Here is an 18,160-nt window from a genome sequence, read left to right on the forward strand (position 1 = left end):
CAAGGCAGATATCCATTGCTTGGAGAGCCTGCATCCAGGTACACGCTTCTCTATCTCCTTTGCTAGGGTGTTTGTGGGCAGCAAGCGACAGCAGAGGCCAGTTTCATCAGTGTTGTGGACCTGACCAAGAGTGAGGCCTCCCCTGTCAATCAAGCCCTTCACCTTCAGCCAAAACTCTTCTACTCCCTCCTTGTTGGCGTCCAAAGCTTCGCCATGGGCCTTATGATTGGTATGGCCATGTAGTAGTTTGAAAGCGAAGAGCCACCCTGCAGATCCCTTGAAGCCTTGGGAGTCGTGGAGCCTTGCGAACTTCTCTGCAGCAGCCTTCAGCTCCATACCACGCACCAGCACACCAGCAGCACATTGCTGACGTTAACAAATCAGCGTGGAGCAGTCCACTTCTACAAACCTGGGAGGGTACGTAATCTTTTTCTGCACGCTGCATTTGGTCTTCGATGTGAAGTCTGCAGTGTACAGGGTGAGTTTGTCCCAGGATTTCTTGATATTGAACAAGGTAGAGCGGGCCAGGCTGATTTCGTGGAGGATGCGGCAATTCAACCATCCCATGTCCACCTTGTCCAATATCTCCCTCTTCTTCTCCAGAGTCAGAACCACTCGTTTCCTCTTGTCGGGCAGCGGGGCCATCATCACACACATGAGTAAGAGGCAGCAGAGGAACAGCAGGGCCTGCACCAGGTAGGGCACCACCACAAAAGCAAGCATGTGGGCAGCCATAGCAACAAGCGTGCAGTCACAACGGTAGGTAAGTGGGAAATGGGGGAGGATGCAGAAGTGCTCTAGCAGACGTCGGAGGAGCTACGCGCCAAAGCACAACTGTTCGTCACTGCACGGCAAATTTAAAGTAGGGATGAAAACATCTCTTTTTTTTTTGCATTTTTACATTTTTTGGCCATTTTTTGTGTCCGAGGAACCGAGCCCAAAATGTCTGGGACTTGGGGTGTCCAGGACTTGGGCATCCAGGTCTTACAGGGATTACGGCAGTCTGTAATCTACAACCAGGGCTAAAATGTCCATCTGCCCCTGTACTGAATGGTCAAAGTCGCATGCCCGTCCTATCACTCCCAACGAACCTCCAGCACCCGAGTACAGTAATCCATCTAATATCCGAACACCCAATATCTGAACACCCCCACTAACCAGACATAATCGTCCCGGGATCCAATATTCCCAAATGGGCCAAAAACCGCAAAAAATTCGAAAAAAATCTGACTTTTTCCCCACCCGTAATTTGAAATTGCTGCGTGATGCCGAACAGCTGTTACACCATGGTCCCTTCACCCTTTCCTTCTTCCCCCCTCCTCCCTCCCCTGTCAGGGTTGCCATTTGGTATTTTTCATTACCAAGTGTGGGCCAATTTGGTAATGAAAAATTCGTTTGGTAATGAATTAGAATAATGCATTACCAAATGGATTTTTCACATGTATGAGGATACACAGGATGGAGATGGTGGATTGTTTGCTCTCTCTGATTAATTTGGTAGCCTATATAGCGTGATAATAATCAACATGGTGTTACTCATAAGGAGAGTGATTACATGTATTTCCACTTGTATATATAATCAGTGAAGAATAGATGTTAGCTTTAGGAATTTGGTAATGAAAATTAAAAATGGTAATGAAAATTGAGGAGTTTGGTAATGTGGCCGTTGCGATCTGGTAACTCTGCTACCCCACCATCATCAACAGTCACAGCCTAAATCCGATCGAGAGCAGATGCTTACAGCAGTGCAAGCCACAGGTGCTTGTTTTTTGTGAATAAACAGTGAATAACTTGCAATACCTCACCACTAAAACACACGGGAATTTACAGTGTTGTGCAGTGTTAAGAAATTAGAATTTAGAGTGCAGAGGATTAACTGTGGACTGCAAACTGGCGGTTCAAACCAGTCCAGGAGCCAGGGACTTGTAAGTACCCAGAATGTTTAATATTGTATAAACTCACCTCTAAAACCTCATTTTATGGTTCTTTTGCATTTATTTCAGTCTTATATGTCCCTTATTGGTGTGATTTGGGTCTTAAATAGGTGCAATGCACGTCCAGAGGGAGTTGTATAGGTGTTTTTCTGAGTTAGGGTCCATAAGTACATGTCCAGGAGGCTGGGGCCCAATATCCGGACAAGATCACAACCCGGACATGCCTTTGGCTCTATTACATCAGATATTGGAGGGATTACTGTAATACGACTCTAACCCGCAAGCAGTGTCACAACATCTGAAAGCATTCCCCACCGAATGTCTGATATCACACAGTCACGAGGGCTGTCTTTCCTAATTACCACCTCCATCGAACACAGACCACATGCCACGAGTACATGTTCGGCAACAGCGGCCATCTGCTTCTTTACTGAATGTCAAAAGTCCCCCGCTCATGGTGAGTTGTGTTGCTGCGTGGCCACTCAGCGTCTAACAGACCCCAAGCCGTGAGTAAATGTACGGCAAAAGCGCCCGTCCGCCTGTTGACAGAAGGGGGAGAATCCTGCCCACAGCCTCACCTCTCCCCCCCTCCCATCCCTCCTCCATTCCCTCCCAGTTCCCCCCTCACTCCCTCAGTCCCTACCCTCTTCTCTGTGTTAAAATAACACTGACTTGTGAGTTTTTAAAGTTTTTTAATTTATTCGACTACTATTGGTCATATCAAAATTCTGCAATAACCACGAGAAAGCTCATGAAATTCTGCATCTAGACTTATGCTTAACTCTTAGAAGGTGTTTGCAAAATTTTGAACTAGGATGGTGGGAAGTTATATGAAGATAAGTGGTACTCTTGAACACTTTATTATTGCTGCATTTTTCTAGTTTTACTTATTAGTTTTATGTGTTTTTATTAGTTTATCTTATAGTATAATCACCAGTGAGGATGATGGTATATGATTTATACGAACATAACCAATTTACGATGGCATATTTGGCCAAGGAATTTTTTTGAGCCCCTGGAGCAATCACACGTCACAGACAAATGATTTTCAAACCGTCACCAGTTTTTTTGTGGATTTTTGTTGTTTATGCATTGTTTTTGTGATGTTTAGCATTAATGTGGATAATCCAATGTGTGTTTTGATGTCTAAAAATGGCAGATTGGCCTGAAAACAGTGACAAAATTAGGAGGGGTACTGTACACACAGTCGTGTATAGGTCAGGTGTTTTTAGGTTTGCTATCTATTCCCAAAAGCCTTAATCCCATAAGTGGTGGCCACAAACAAATCGCCTCCACGTCGCCCTGTCCCCCGCCATTTCATTGCCCTGCTCCCAGCTCACACTCCCCTCTCTCATACACCTCTCAACTCCATCCCTCCATCTCATCTTTGGCCTCCCCCTACCTCTCCCCCTCCCCCTCCACCTCACTCACATACACTCTCCTCATCAGTCTCTCAATCTCCATCCCCTCCACATGGCCAAACCACCTTAATGTGTTTCTCCTAATGCTTCCTATCACATCCACATCCACACCACACACTCCTTCACTTACTCACTTGTCAGTCTGTCTCTTCGTGTGATTCCACATGCTCCTCTCAAATAACTCATTTCCACTGCTCTCAATCTTGACTTCTATCCCTCCAACAAGGTCCAAGCTTCACTTCCATATGTTAGAGTTTGTATCACAATACTGTCATGTAGTAGCTTTTTCACTAACAAGCTCACTTCCCTGTTTCTTATCACTGCTTTCAAGGAACCAACAACCTTTCTTCCCTGTTGTACCTTTTCAGGCACTTCACCCTCTAAACTTCCATCCTTACTCATCACATTACCCAAGTACTTAAACACACTCACATTTTCCATTTCCTCCTCATCCAGCCTCACTGCACATTCACGGTCTTCACTTCTCTTAAAGATTATCACTTTACTCTTCCTTACATTCACCTTTACATTCCGTTTCTTACACACTCTCTCAAACTCATCCACCAAGCCTTGCAGCTCCCCTTCATCTTCATATATCAACAGGAGTATCATCTGCAAACAACAGAACAGGGAGTTCCCAAACATTGCCCTCTCTCACTAGGGCCACTCCAACATCCACTGACCTACCTTGTACCTCTTTTATTACCCCATCCATGTACAGATTGAACAACCATAGAGACATGACACATCCCTGTTTCAATCCAACCTTCAAACAGAAAAATTCACTCAGTTCACTATCCACACGCACTGCAGCCTTAGCACCATCATACATACTATTCACGGCCTTCAACAACTTCCCATCTACTCCATATATTCTTATTAAGATACTGGTACTTTCCACAATCCCTGTCTCTCCACCGTTATATGCTTTCTCCAAATCCATGAAGGCTGCATACAACTTCTTTCCCTTCTCTAGAAAGTTTTCCTCTAAAGATCTAAGAATGGATATCTGATCTACACAACCTCTCCCCTTCCTAAAACCTCCCTGTTCTTCTCCAACTAATCCTCTGTTATTTCCCTAACTCAGTCAATAGGTATCCTACCATATACTTTTCCTATTATGCTAAGAAGGCAAATGCCCCTATGATTACCACACACTTCTTTTTCCCTTTCTCCTTTGTACAGGGGAATAATTATACCTGACTTCCAATCATCCGGGACTCTATCTTCCTCCCAGGCCAATCTGCACACCTTCCACATCCATTCTATTACTATCTCTCCCCCATGCTTCAGCATTTCACCACACACTCCATCAATTCATGGGGTTTTCCCCATTTTAATTTTCTTCACTACTTCCACAACTTCCATCCTACTGATTTTTTCCTCTCTTCTCACAGCCCTCCTTCTCCCAGTCATTCCCCAGCCACTTCTGCTTGCATTACTTTCATTTTCTGTGTTCAACAATTCCTTAAAGTGTTCTCTCCATCTACTTGCTTTGCTCCCTTCTCCACTAGTAATCTACTATTTTTATCTTTCACTCAAGTAAATGAAAAACAAAGTTGCTCTACTTGGAATTTTAAGTTGATTTAACTTGTCAGCTGAAGAAGAGAGAGACAGAAGAGGAAGGAATAAAGAGAGGAATGGGTAGACACCCACTGACTAGTATGCGGTTTTCATTCTTTCTTTCTTTTTTTTTTTCCTGCAAGGAAAGTTCGAATATCTGATCTTGGAGAACTCTGAACAATTTTCTTATGAAATAAAACATTGCTCGGCTTAAAATCTGAAGCTGATTTAACATGTAGCCTGTTGAATCAGCTGATTATTAGGCAATTTTTAATTTCAGCTAAAAAGAGGCATTTTAACAACTTTCTCTTGAAATACAAAGTTGCTCAGCTGGAAAATTTGAGTTGATCTGATGTGTCAACAGTTGCATCAGCTGATGCATTGTTTCACTGCAGGTCTGTGAAGATGGTCTTCCCCCCCCTTCCCCGTTCTTTTTTTTTTCGATGAACGGGAAGGAAAAACAATTTTTAAAAAAATCCATACACCAAATTACATGTGTCTTCCACTCATAAAAAAATTTGTAACAGATGGACTTGAACTGTTGTAGGTTGAGGTTTGGGGGAAACCTACTATAGGGAGGTGAGTTCAAAAGAAAAAGAGTTCAGGGAATAAAGGAAGTCCGATAGGCAGAAGCTCTGCAATATGGCAGTTTGACAGTCATGTCATGAGTGCTATCTGATGCCCATGCAGAACAGGGGAAGACACAGAGAGGCGACACATTGATCGAACTTCATCTGAGCATTTGCCATCAAGGTTACATACCTTCATCATCACCAGCATCAAATCCTGTGTTGCCCCATGAGGAGCATAGAAGCCCGAAGCTAGGCAAGTTGGTCCTGATATTTAAGATGTGATGTGAAAAGCCTCACTCATTCCTGTGTGGCATTATGTAAGCAATAAACCCTAACCACCCCTTGGATATAAACCTGCATAGGGTCAATCTGATTGGAGTGCCTTAATTACCCACTAAACCACAGGAAACCATTTGGCTTGTCATCCAGTGTATAGTCATCTGTAGACAGAAGGAAGAGGAAAGAATGAAGGGAAGAAAGACAGGGAAGGATGGCAGGAAAGAAGGGAGAAAGAGAGGAAAGGGCAGGCACCCGAAAGCAGCACAGCATCAAGTAAGTGGTTGGTGTGCGCCCCCACCTACCACATTTGTAAAATAATGCAAGGGAGGCAATATTCCATCTTACTTGAAGGGGAAATAGATCATCTGTAAGTGTTGGGCTGTCAATTATCCTTATAGCTTTGTTCTGAAAAATATCCAGTTGTGTTCCTCATTTTTCTGCCTACGGGTGACTTTACACTACCTCTTCTGTCTTTCTTTCCTTCACTCTTTCCTCCTGCTCCTGCTTGTGGGTGACTCTACACTGAGTGACAAGCCAAATGATTTTCTGTACACCAGGAAACCATTTACTACGCTGGGTGGTAACCACATAGCCAAATTTTGGCGCCTGGTGGTTTAGTGGGTATTTATTGCGCTCCAGTCGGATTGAGCCGGTGAAGGTTTATATCCAAGGGATGGTTGGGGCTTATTGCTCATGCAATGCCACTCAGGGATGAGTGAGGCTGGTCACTCTCATCTTAAATGTCAGGACCAACTTGCCTAGCCCCGGGCTCCTACGCTCCTCGTAGGGCAACGTAGGATTGGATGATGAATGATGATTGAATGTTAATGCAACCCTCCACATCCACTCCACAGGGGTGAGCAATATTCGAGCTGAGAGCACTCAACTCTTTCAAATTATAGCTGACTGCTCATCTGTGAAGAAGTTACAGATCCATCTATCCATCCATCATCCAATCCTATGTTGCCCCATGAGAAGCGTAAGAGCCTGGGGCTAGGCAAGTTGGTCCTGACATTTAAGATGAGAGTGACCAGCCTCACTTCTCCCAGAGTGGCTTTATGTGAACAATAAACCCCAACCACTCCTTGGATATACACCTGCACTGGCTCAATCCGATTGGAGTGCCTTAATTACTCACTAAACCACCAGGCGCCATAATTTGGTTACAGGGTTATCATCCAGCATAGTAAATGGTGTCCTGGTGTACAGGAAACCACTTGGCTTGTCACTCAGTGTAGAGTCACCTATAGGCAGTAGGAAGAGGAAAGAATGAAGGAAAGAAAGACAGAAGAGGGAGTGTAAAGTCACCCATAGGCAGGAGGAGGAGGAAAGAATGAAGAAGAGAGAGACAGAAGAGGAAGGAATAAAGAGAGGAATGGGTAGACACCCAAAGCAACACTCCATCAAATGAGTGGATTGTGAGTGCCCCAGATCCTGTACAATAATCCAAGTTTCTTTGAAGCAGGTTTACCAAGTGATCTAACATGAGAAGTCCAACTGAGGGTATTGTTATGTGAAACAACAAGAATCTCAATATTTCTAGAGAGAGGGATATTGGCTGCATTGAAGGCAATATAGGAATCTGGCAATATTTGTCTATTAGCTATTATTATAAAAAAAAAAAATGACTTGGCTATTCTTCATGAAGAATTGAGAGATGTAAATCGGAACATCGTACCAGTGTGTTTACGCATGTGTCGGCGGAGATACTCATTCTGCTTGAAGGTGCGGGAACATATGGAGCAGGTGAACACATGGTCAGGACTGACCTGGTGAGTCAGCAGATGCCGCAAGTGGACACTCAGCTGGCGACTCTCAAGACCGCATACATCACACCTGATCAAAATAAATGGTAATGGTAAAAAATCATGGATGCTTGGTAGTAAAGTGGATTATGATGCTCCAACTGGACATGGTTGACAGTGCTTATATGCAAAGGGCATCTGGGGATTACTGGTCATACAAAAACACTCAGAGGCATGCAAGTGGACACTCTCACCTTGAGAACTTATAAAAAACTATCTATAACATGTGAGTAGTTTTCTGGAGGGTACAATGCAATTTATATTTACATCATCAATACTCAAACACATTCCTCATGCTCTTCTGGGGTATGACGATCTACAACACTGCAGCTCTTTCACCTCTCTAGGTACAATCAAGAAAGAAAGCCCAGGATGTGACCTCCAGTGTCACAAAAGGTGTGAGACCTCTTGCAACAATGCAGATGAGTGGTGGTAACACTGGATCTCCAAATCCATCTGCAACTAGCCTAGGACTTTCTAGCACTTATATCTACCTCCACCACATGCCTTTTATGGTATTCGGGAAATGTGTAGACAGTGTTCTTTCTTACTGCTGATGACATAGTGGCAATGCTTGAGCTACCTGGCACTTACTATCACTGTTAACTGGCAACAATAGATGAAAAAAAAAAAGGCTTATACATGCATGTACACTTATGGTTTTATAAAATAATTAGAGGTCTCTCTTCCTTAGCCCCACGGATTACAGAGAGGTACATACGACAGATAATAAGCTGAATATTTCCTTCACACTACTTTCGAACTTATGCTTACTCTTACTCATTAATTTATTTTATCAATTATCTATGCTTCAGTTCAACTATACAGTATATTTAGTTATGTATCAAATGAAGTCTGACTTGTAAAAATAAAAGCATACAAGAACAAATGTGCATGTAGTGAACTCACCTGTGTGGCCTGTTGTTGGTATGAATATTCATGTGTTCAGAGAGAGCACACTGACTTGACAGGCCTTTACCACACTCAGGACACACAAATGGCTTCTCTCCTGTAACATAATACTGAAAGTATTGAAAAATGACAGTGAAAACGTGCATCACTGTGTAACTATTTCCTCAACTTTAACTGTAGTAGCTTTGACGTACAGTACAGGCTGCACACAACTGATTACTACGCTATTTTTGTGACAGCAGAAGTCAAATTATATTTTAACGAACATAGAAAAAGTACTAGTGTTCAATAACAGTACTGATTTCAATACCCAGTACAGTACTACTGTTTTCTACCACCATACTCAGTCACATAAACAATATGATCTACTCAAAAAAGAATTAATTGTACAACTGAAATGTATCAGCATCCTAAACCCCAACATTCACTACAAGGTTAGAGGTTAGTATGATCCACAAGAAGGAAAGACAGCAAGGGAACAGAGCGATAGCAGAATACTAACAAATGAAGTAAATCATCATCCACACATCAGAGGCGGTGGCTCAATCGGTAGACAGGTGGCCTGTGGTCCTACCGGACCCAGGTTCAAATCCTCACTGGGGTAGGGAACAGTTTAAGGATTTGAATATCACACAAAGCAGACTTTACCGATCTACCAGAAGACCCACCGACATGTCGTAAAAATACCCCCGCTAAAATCAATACACCAGTCCTGTATGAGACATCCCTAGCATGAATTCAGTATGGACGGTGGGTGTTAACACTGAAGTGGTGACATGTACAGGTGTATGGTATGTAGGAGGACCACTGGGCCTTGATAGCAGGCTGTGAAGCCTATGCCCAGAGTCAAGCACATAAAAAGAAAAAAAAATCTAAAGTCAAAGCCTTCACAAGCAAATACCAATTTTCTTTACAATACACTTCACAAATTCTGTTAGTTACCAAGGTAAAAAAGGAATGCAACCTTTGTCATATGTAACTCCATACATACATCTGTAAATTAATTTGTCAATTCTTATGTACCTTCAACTACATTCAGATCCTAGTCAAACTCTTAAGAGGTATTTCCCAGTTTAGCAAATTAGTTACTGTACAGAATATGGGACCCAATTCTATGCTCGGCTCAGGATTAGTAGCTCTTTGTTACTCTACTCTCTAAACCAGTATATTCAAGGTTTTATTCAGAAATCCATCAATCAATTTTTATCCTTCACTTCTTACTTTGGATTCTTATACATTCATTTACCATTTCCAGCAAACTTCTTGCCTTATCCTTTTTTTTTTTCAATGCAAGAAAGAAGGAACCAAAGGTCAGGAGCTCACAAACCATTCCTTCCAAGAAAAAATAAAAACAATACAAAAGAGAGCCAAATTCAAGATCCGTTCGAGATGCCTGGACACACTGCGTTTGAAAGACTGGAGATCATATCGTTTTCGTTTTTGTTTTTTAAAGGCTCCAACATGCTTGCATGTGTCGGCCTTTGTCACCTAATGGCGGTTCTCCACGCTGCACGATCCATTGCAGCCTCCCTGTTCAGTCCTTTAACCCTGAGGTCACACTTAATGACCTCGTCCCAGGTCTTTCTCGGTCTACCCCTCATAACCCCACCCCCAATATTAACATTTCTCACCTTCCTCACCCAATTATCATCCCCCATCCTCTCCACATGTCCAAACCATCTCAATCTACCCCTCCTCATCACAACACCAATACACTCCAGTCCCATCCTACTTCTCAACTCTTCCATTGTAAACCCAGCCCCTTCAGGCCTTGGACACAGGGATGCACTGCACATCCACTTAATCATTGTCATTTCTGTACATCTGAGCCAGCGAATATCTTCCTCCTTCACTGCCCAGGTCTCACTACCATACAGTATTACACTCCTAACACATGCTGCATACAAAGACCCCTTAGCACGTACGGAGAGTCCTCTCAATGTTAGGAGAGGCAAGAGCTCCCTGAACTTCTTCCACCCACTTCTCACCCTAGCCACAGAGCTAGCTCCAGCCCCACCTCCAGCACACAACATGTCTCCCAAATAACAAAACTCTTCCACACACTCAAGAGAGTCACCAGCAAGTTCAATCCTTTCACGCCTGACAATCTCCACCTGCTCACCCCGACACACCGTACACATAAAATCAGCATTATCTTGCAGTCTACCTCTGATACCACTACAACTCTTATGCACCCATTTATCACACACACTGCACAAAATGGAATTACTTCCCACGCCCTTGTGGCAAACTGCACATGGCCACTCTCCCTCGTCTCTGACAGTACCGCCACCAACCCTAGATATCATCACTTTTGTTTTATCTGCATTAACCCTTAAACCCTTGTGCCCCATACCATCTCTCCACTTCCTAAACCTTTCCTCCGCCTCCTTTTCGTTCTCTGCAATCAACACCAAATCATCAGCATACAACAACTCCCACGGGAGTCCGTTTCTAAAGTCACGTGAAAGGGCTTCGAGTACCATGATAAACAACATGGGACTCTAGACTGACCCTTGATGCACACCAACATTCACGGAAAACTCATCACTCAAATCTCCATTCACTCTTACCTGGGTGTGAGCACCCACATAAATAGCCATAACCACCCTAACCAGCCACTCCTCGAAGCCAAGCCTTCTCATTGCCCACTTCATCACCTCTCTAGGGACTCTGTCAAAGGCCTTTTCCAAATCAACAAAAACAAAATAAAGATCCCTTCTCCTACTAATATATTTTTCCTGAAGCTGTCGACCAATGAATATAGCATCAGTGGTCCCCCTACCTGGCATAAACCCAAACTGCATCTCATCAATATTCACTCTTTCTCTAATCATACCTTCTAAAACTCTCTCCATTACCTTCATTATCTGATCTAAAAGCTTTATACCTCTATAATTTCCTCTTTCCAGGGCATCACCCTTCCCTTTATACACATTTACAATTACACTTTTCAGCCAATCATCTGGGACAACACACTCATAAATAATCCTATTTATCAGGTCAGTGACTAAACTCATCCGTATATCGCCTGAGGCCTTCAACATTTCGGCAGTCAACCCAGACACACCTGCTGCCTTCCCCACCCTCATCCTGCCTATTGCCTCACTCACAGTAGCAGTATCAATCAAAGGCCAAGGGCCAGACACTGGATCTGCTGGCTCCAAACCTTCCCTGTCCCAGTCAAACTCCTCATTCAACAACCGGTTATAATGCTCTCTCCATGCATCATTAATATCCTCACTGTTCACCACTACCCTTCCTTCATCATTCTTCACACACTGCTCACCTATAATATCCCGATTATCCCTCTTCACTTGACCTGCCACCCTAAATATATTTTTCCTTTCCCCATGATTTAGGTTATCAAGTAATAGTCTCTGTGACTCAGACTTTGCCTTGTATACTTCCCTTCTAGCCCTATGCTTGGCAGCCAAATATTCCTCTTTGCTACCACCCTTCTTCCATTCCCGGAAAAGCCTTCTTTTCTCCATAACTGCAGCTTCTACACCCTCATCCCACCACCAAGTTACTTTATGTCTTGGTGGTCCTCTTGTCCAACCACATGTTACATCAGTAACTCTCAAGAAATTGTTCTTGAGGGCTCTGTACTGTTCATTAATGCCTCTGTCTACAGCTCCCTGTTCAGCCACCACTCTCCTCAACTCGCTATAGAAGGCATCCCTTACTACTTGGTTTTTCAACTTCCATATTTTCCTCCTAGGTACATAAGTCCTCTTTTTCATCACTTGTTCTTTAAGCACCAAATCACAAATCAAATAGGAAATACAGACAGAGGGAGACAGTTCCAGAGCTGACCTGTTGCATAAATGAAGGATTGGAAGTAATGGTTAACTCTTGCATTAGAGAGTTGGACAGAATAGGGATGAGAGTTTGTTGCTAGATGGGTGCTATGCACCTGTTGTAGAGGTGGAGGGATGCAAGCAGACACTTCAGAGGAGCAGTGATCACTGAAGTATCGATAGAAAATAAAGACGCAACAGTGCAGCGAAGAGACAGAGGTTGAAGAGAGCCAGTAAAAGGAGGAGAGTTGATGAGACGAAAAGCCTTTGAGTCCATCCTATTGAGAAGAGCTGTATGTGGGGAGCCTCCCCACACGAGAGTTGTACTCTAAACAGGGGCGAACAAAACCCGTGCATAAAGTGCAGGGGTAAAGAAGGTACGGAGTTGGCTTAGCACACCTAATTTCTTGGAAGCAGATTTTACAGAGATGCAATGATTTTTCCAGGAAGTGAAAACGTGCATCACTGTGTAACTATTTCCTCAACTTTAACTGCAGCAGCACTGATATACAGTACAGGCTGCAGACCACTGATTACTATGATATTTTTGTGACAGCAAAAGTCAAATTATACAGTAATCCCTCCAATATCCGACGTAATAGAGCCATAGGCAAGTCCGGATAGTGGTCCTGTCCGGATACTGGGCCCCAGCTTATGGACTTATGGACCCTAACTCAGAAAAACACCTATACAACTCCCTCTGGACATGCATAGCACCTATTTAACCCTTTAACCGCGGGCATTGTTTTGCCCCGACTGGCCTCTCCCGCGGGGGTTCCAGCCAAAATGTAAACAAACTTTAAACCTTTATAACTCTGCACAGAATAAATCTAGAGCTAAAAATAAGGTACCATTAGAAAGTACTAACCTTCGGCTTTGCAATGATGTAGGTTTCATGATTTCGTTGACTATCACTGGATGGACAGTGCCATTAGAATTGAGCTATCTAAAATAACTATTTTTCGCTCACACACCATTACCAAATGCCAACCTCATTCTGATAATAATACTATAAACATATATGAACACTGCACATACGATAAACACCCACTCTGTGTTCACTGAGGCAGGTAAAAGGCACTGTAATTGCCCGCACTTCACTGCCACATCAGCGGTGTTGTAATCACTATTTATCGCTCACACACCATTACCAAATGCCAACCTCATTCTGATAATAATACTATAAACATATATGAACATTGCACATACGATAAACACCCACTCTGTGTTCACCGAGGCAGGTAAAAGGCACTGTAATTGCCCGCACTTCACTGCCACATCAGCAGTGTTGTAATCACTATTTTTCGCTCACACACCATTACCAAATGCCAACCTCATTCTGATAATAATACTATAAACATATATGAACACTGCACATACGATAAACACCCACTCTGTGTTCACTGAGGCAGGTAAAAGGCACTGTAATTGCCTGCACTTCACTGCCACATCAGCGGTGTTGTAATCACTATTTTTCGCTCACACACCATTACCAAATGCCAACCTCATTCTGATAATAATACTATAAACATATATGAACACTGCACATACAATAAACACTCACTCTGTGTTCACTGAGGCAGGTAAAAGGCACTGTAATTGCCTGCACTTCACTGCCACATCAGCGGTGTTGTCACTCACACAGCTGGACAGATACTGATGCGTGTTTGGTCAGGGGTGGGAGGTGGGGGCCCGGGGGGTGGAAGGAGGGAGGTGGGGGTCGGCTGGAGTGAAAGAACTTAATAGCTACTCTCCATTGAAACAATTGGCGCACGGAAAAAACGCGCGGTATTCAAAATATTCACAAACATTCGAGAATGACACCCGCGGTTTGGTCCAGTTTTTGCAACGTCATTCTGGAATGACACCCGCGGTTAAAGGGTTAAGACCCAAATCACACCCATAAGGGACATAAAAGACTGAAATAAATGCAAAAGAAGCATAAAATGAGGTTTTTGAGGTAGGTTCATAGAATATTCAACATTCTGGGTACATACAAGTCCCTGGCTCCTGGACTGGAAGTTATGGACCCTAACCTAGCCTAACTCAGAAAAACATCTTCCTACTGCACATGCATAGCACCTAAGACACAGCATATTGACACCAATAAGGGACATAAAAGAGTGAAATGAGGTGTTTGAGGTAAGTATAGTATGGAAAATACAGTAGAGTACAGTGTGAAACATTCTGCCTACTTACAGCAAGTCCATGGCCATCTCGATGAATAACCGCCTCCTCTTGGACTCTGACAGTAAGAAGGATTTCCTGAAGCACTTGGAGTACACTGTTCATGAAGTCTTGCACTGAACTTGGTCATTCGCACTCAGAAGTCCATTCTCTTCACAGTGCGCACTCTTGTCTAACTTACGCTCTATTGTAACTAAATAAGTGTTGCACTCTACACTTTAACTTTTTCCACTCTTATAACCATTTTCAAAAGCAAAAACACACGTCTATTTACGTTAAATTTAGTTCAAAAATTGTCTTTTCACTCACAACTGTAAATCCTTAACACAATGCACTGTTTTTTTCACTGCACAACACTGTAAATTCCCGTGTGGTGTAGTGGAGAAGTTCTTGGCGTCTATTCACTGTCAGAGTCCGAGAGAATCATTGGCAGGTGACCTAGGGGTGCATTCCTGGGTCGTGGTGATGGCGTACCCACTGCAGACGACTCTGAAGACAGACGCAAACTTACGTTGAGCAGTGACTCCACCGTGGCTGATGTGCTGGGGTGTGGCTCGGAGCATGAGGGCCTGTCATGGGGAGGCAACAGAGTGGAGCCAGGGCTGGGCACAGCGGGGGTCACGGGCCTGCAAAAACTGTCAATCATTGATTGACGCAAGGAACGACGATTCTGACAGTTAATGATGCGCTGCCTGAAAGCACGCACTTCCTCCTCAAGTCCCAAGGGCCCCATCTTCCTGTCGCAGTCCGGGTGTTCCAGGTAGTCGAGAACGAACTCTAGGTGTTCCCGCAGAGCGCTCAGCTTGGGAATGGCTGGAGTTGTGTCGTGCTGAGAGGAGTCCGCATCATCGTCGCTGTCCTCGTCGGAATCTTCAAGCTGGGTACTGACACCTGCAGCTGAAGATGCGATCTAGATATCAGACAAGGTCTGATACCCAGGATCGCCCTCGTCGTCATCCAACCACTCATGCACATCGTCCACATCAACATCTTTGCCATGCGTACGTAGACGTGCATGGAAGTCATCCACGTCAAAACCTAGGAAATCGTACTCCACATCCGTTCCGAGTAGCTGATAATGACCAACCATTTTCTAGAGTCTTGACAGGGATTTCCTTCCATGCACTGGTCCAGTTGTAGACTGAGACTTGATGTTGTAGCGGCGAAGGTTTTCCAAAGTCCGCTGGCCTCGCGTGTCCCGTCCCTCCCTGCGCTCATCCTCGTCCTTGAGAACAACCATCACCTCATCCAGGAACTTCTGTTGGTACAGCCTCTTCGTTGCCACGATCACTCCTTGGTCCATTGGTTGGATGAGAGCAGTCGTATTAGGTGCACCTAATCTGGCCATTCTCAGCCACCAAGTCCTTGTTGCACGGGTGGGAAGGCACATTGTCAAGGAGGAGGGCCTTTACCTGGTCACGTGGGATTCCCAGTGTCTCCGTCTGGTAATGTATGACCTCCTTGATGAAATGGCGGTGGAACCAGTCTTTGAAGATCTGGGCTGTAAACCATGCCTTCAAAGAATGGTACCAGACGACAGGAAGGACATCCATTACCCCACGAAGACACCGAGGCTGCTTTGCACGGCCAACAATAATGGGCTTAAGCCGGTGCATGCCATCAGCAATGGCACAACACAAAGCAGATATCCGTTCCTTGGAGAGCTTGCGGCCAGGTACGTGCTTCTCTGTCTCCTTGGCTAGAGTGTTCGTTGGCAAAGAGCGATAGAATAAACCAGTTTCGTCAGCATTGTACAGTTGACTGAGAGTGAGGCCCTCCCTGTTGATCAAGGCCTTCACCTTGTGCCGAAACTCGTCAACTCCATCCTCATAAGCGTCCAAAGCTTCACCATGAGCTTTACGGTTGGTAAGGCCATGCCGTAACTTGAACGCGAAGAGCCAACCCTCGAATGCCTTGAAGTCTAGGGCGTCGTGAAGCCTTACGAACTTCTCAGCAGCAGCCTTCAGCTCCGTACCACATACCATCAAACCAGCAGCACGTTGCTGTCGATACCAAATCAACGTGGAGCGGTCGACTTCAGCAAACTTGGGAGTAAACATCACCTTCCTCTCCACGTTGCGTTTGCTTCTCGACGAGAAGTCAGCCGTGTACTGCATGAGTTTGTCTCGGGATCTCTTAATATCAAACAAAGTAGATCGGGCCAGGTTGAACTCGCGGAGGATGCGGGAAGAAGACCACCCCACATCTACTTTCTCCAATATCTACCGTTTGTTCTCCAGAGTCAACACCACTCTCTTCCTCTTCTCAGGCGGCGGGGCCATCATCACACACATGAAGGAGAGGCACGAGAGCAGCAGGAGTGCCTGCAGCAGATAAGGCACCACCACAAAAGCGAGCACGTGGGCAGCCATGACGACGAGCGTGCACTTGCGACGAGAGACAGGCGGAAAGTGGGGAGGATGCAGGGGCGCTCTAGCAGACGTAGGAGGAATGACATGCCACAACAAAGCTGTCCTGCGCCCCAAGTTCAAATTACGGGCGGGAAAAATTCTTTTTTTTTTTTTTTTTTTTCGATTTTTTTGCGGTTTTCGGACTATTTTGGGAATATTGGATCCCAGGACGATTATGTCCGGTTAGTGGGGATGTTCGGATATTGGGCGTTCGGATATTAGAGGGATTACTGTATTTTAACGAACATAGAAAAAGTACTGTTGTTCAAACTGTTGTTCAATAACAGTACTGATTTCAACACCCAGTACTGCTGTTTTCTGCCACCATACTCAGTCACATAAACAATATGATCTACTCAAAAAAGAATTAATTGTACTAGTGAGTTGAGACTCACTTAACTACATCCTCTTCTGGTTTGCATGCCATGGTGTATTATTCACTTGTGTGTTAATGATATTTTTAGCATTTCAGCATACTGCACATTACATAAATAATGTACAACAATGTAGTATATTAACATATTTATCAGATACAAACCATATCACATATTTTATACACACTCCAACATGCTAAGGGAGAGATGCTAAGCTGCCTCCTTTGCTGACATGAATACAGGCCCAAGTACTGTATACAGTTAAGGCATTCTAAGGGTACTTCTCCATCTTGTAGTTCTTTCTATCCATCTATCTATACCCAGATGCCTTAATCCTAGAGAAGGGTGGGTCACCCTAGCCTCTGCCATCAGGTTGCCATCCCTCCAACTCACACAACCCTCATTCATGCATGGTAAGCTACCTCTCCACCCTATTCTCAATCTCCTGCACCTACAGCATGTACCACTATCTTTCCCAGCATATCATGGTTGCAACAACCTACTATGATATGACATTTTATTCTACTGGTACATTTATGTCTAAGACAGGGCTAGCTTATCTGTGCCATTCTGTGTCACCATATGCAGCTATGTTACAGGGCAGAGATGTGTTCCAAAATATCACAAATTTTTTCATATATTTGACAATCTAAATTTAAGGAAACTGAAAAATCAGCTTTACAGGTAGCAATGCAAATTTAACCCGTTAACTGCCCTATACATCCTGTGCTGTTCCGAGTGCAACTGCTCAATACGGCCCTTGCTTCGCAGGTGAATTTAGAATATACTGTAGTGCCACGGTAACCAAGGCTGAACCATGCAAGCATGTTTGAGCCTTCAAAACTGAAACCGAAAATGGAAACGAAAACCATACATTCCAATAGGGAATCAAACTCTTC

At 44.1% G+C, this 18,160-nt stretch overlaps 1 protein-coding gene across 1 annotated transcript in view; it reads right to left on the bottom strand.

The window, feature by feature from the left end:
* Positions 1-18,160, bottom strand: part of LOC145403724 (uncharacterized) — a 208,742-nt gene that overhangs the window by 111,965 nt on the left and 78,617 nt on the right. Inside the window, exons 3-4 of the mRNA XM_080275404.1 lie at positions 8,484-8,583; positions 7,448-7,605 (exon numbers count right to left, since the gene is read on the bottom strand). Of these exons, the coding sequence (XP_080131530.1) occupies positions 7,448-7,605; positions 8,484-8,583 (258 nt within the window). The remainder of the gene's footprint in view (positions 1-7,447; positions 7,606-8,483; positions 8,584-18,160) is intronic.

The sequence above is a fragment of the Coenobita brevimanus genome, chromosome 61, assembly GCF_032717465.1.
Source record: "Coenobita brevimanus isolate Jiangsu-jjx chromosome 61, ASM3271746v2, whole genome shotgun sequence".
In the NCBI taxonomy this organism is placed as follows: Eukaryota; Metazoa; Arthropoda; class Malacostraca; order Decapoda; family Coenobitidae; genus Coenobita; species Coenobita brevimanus.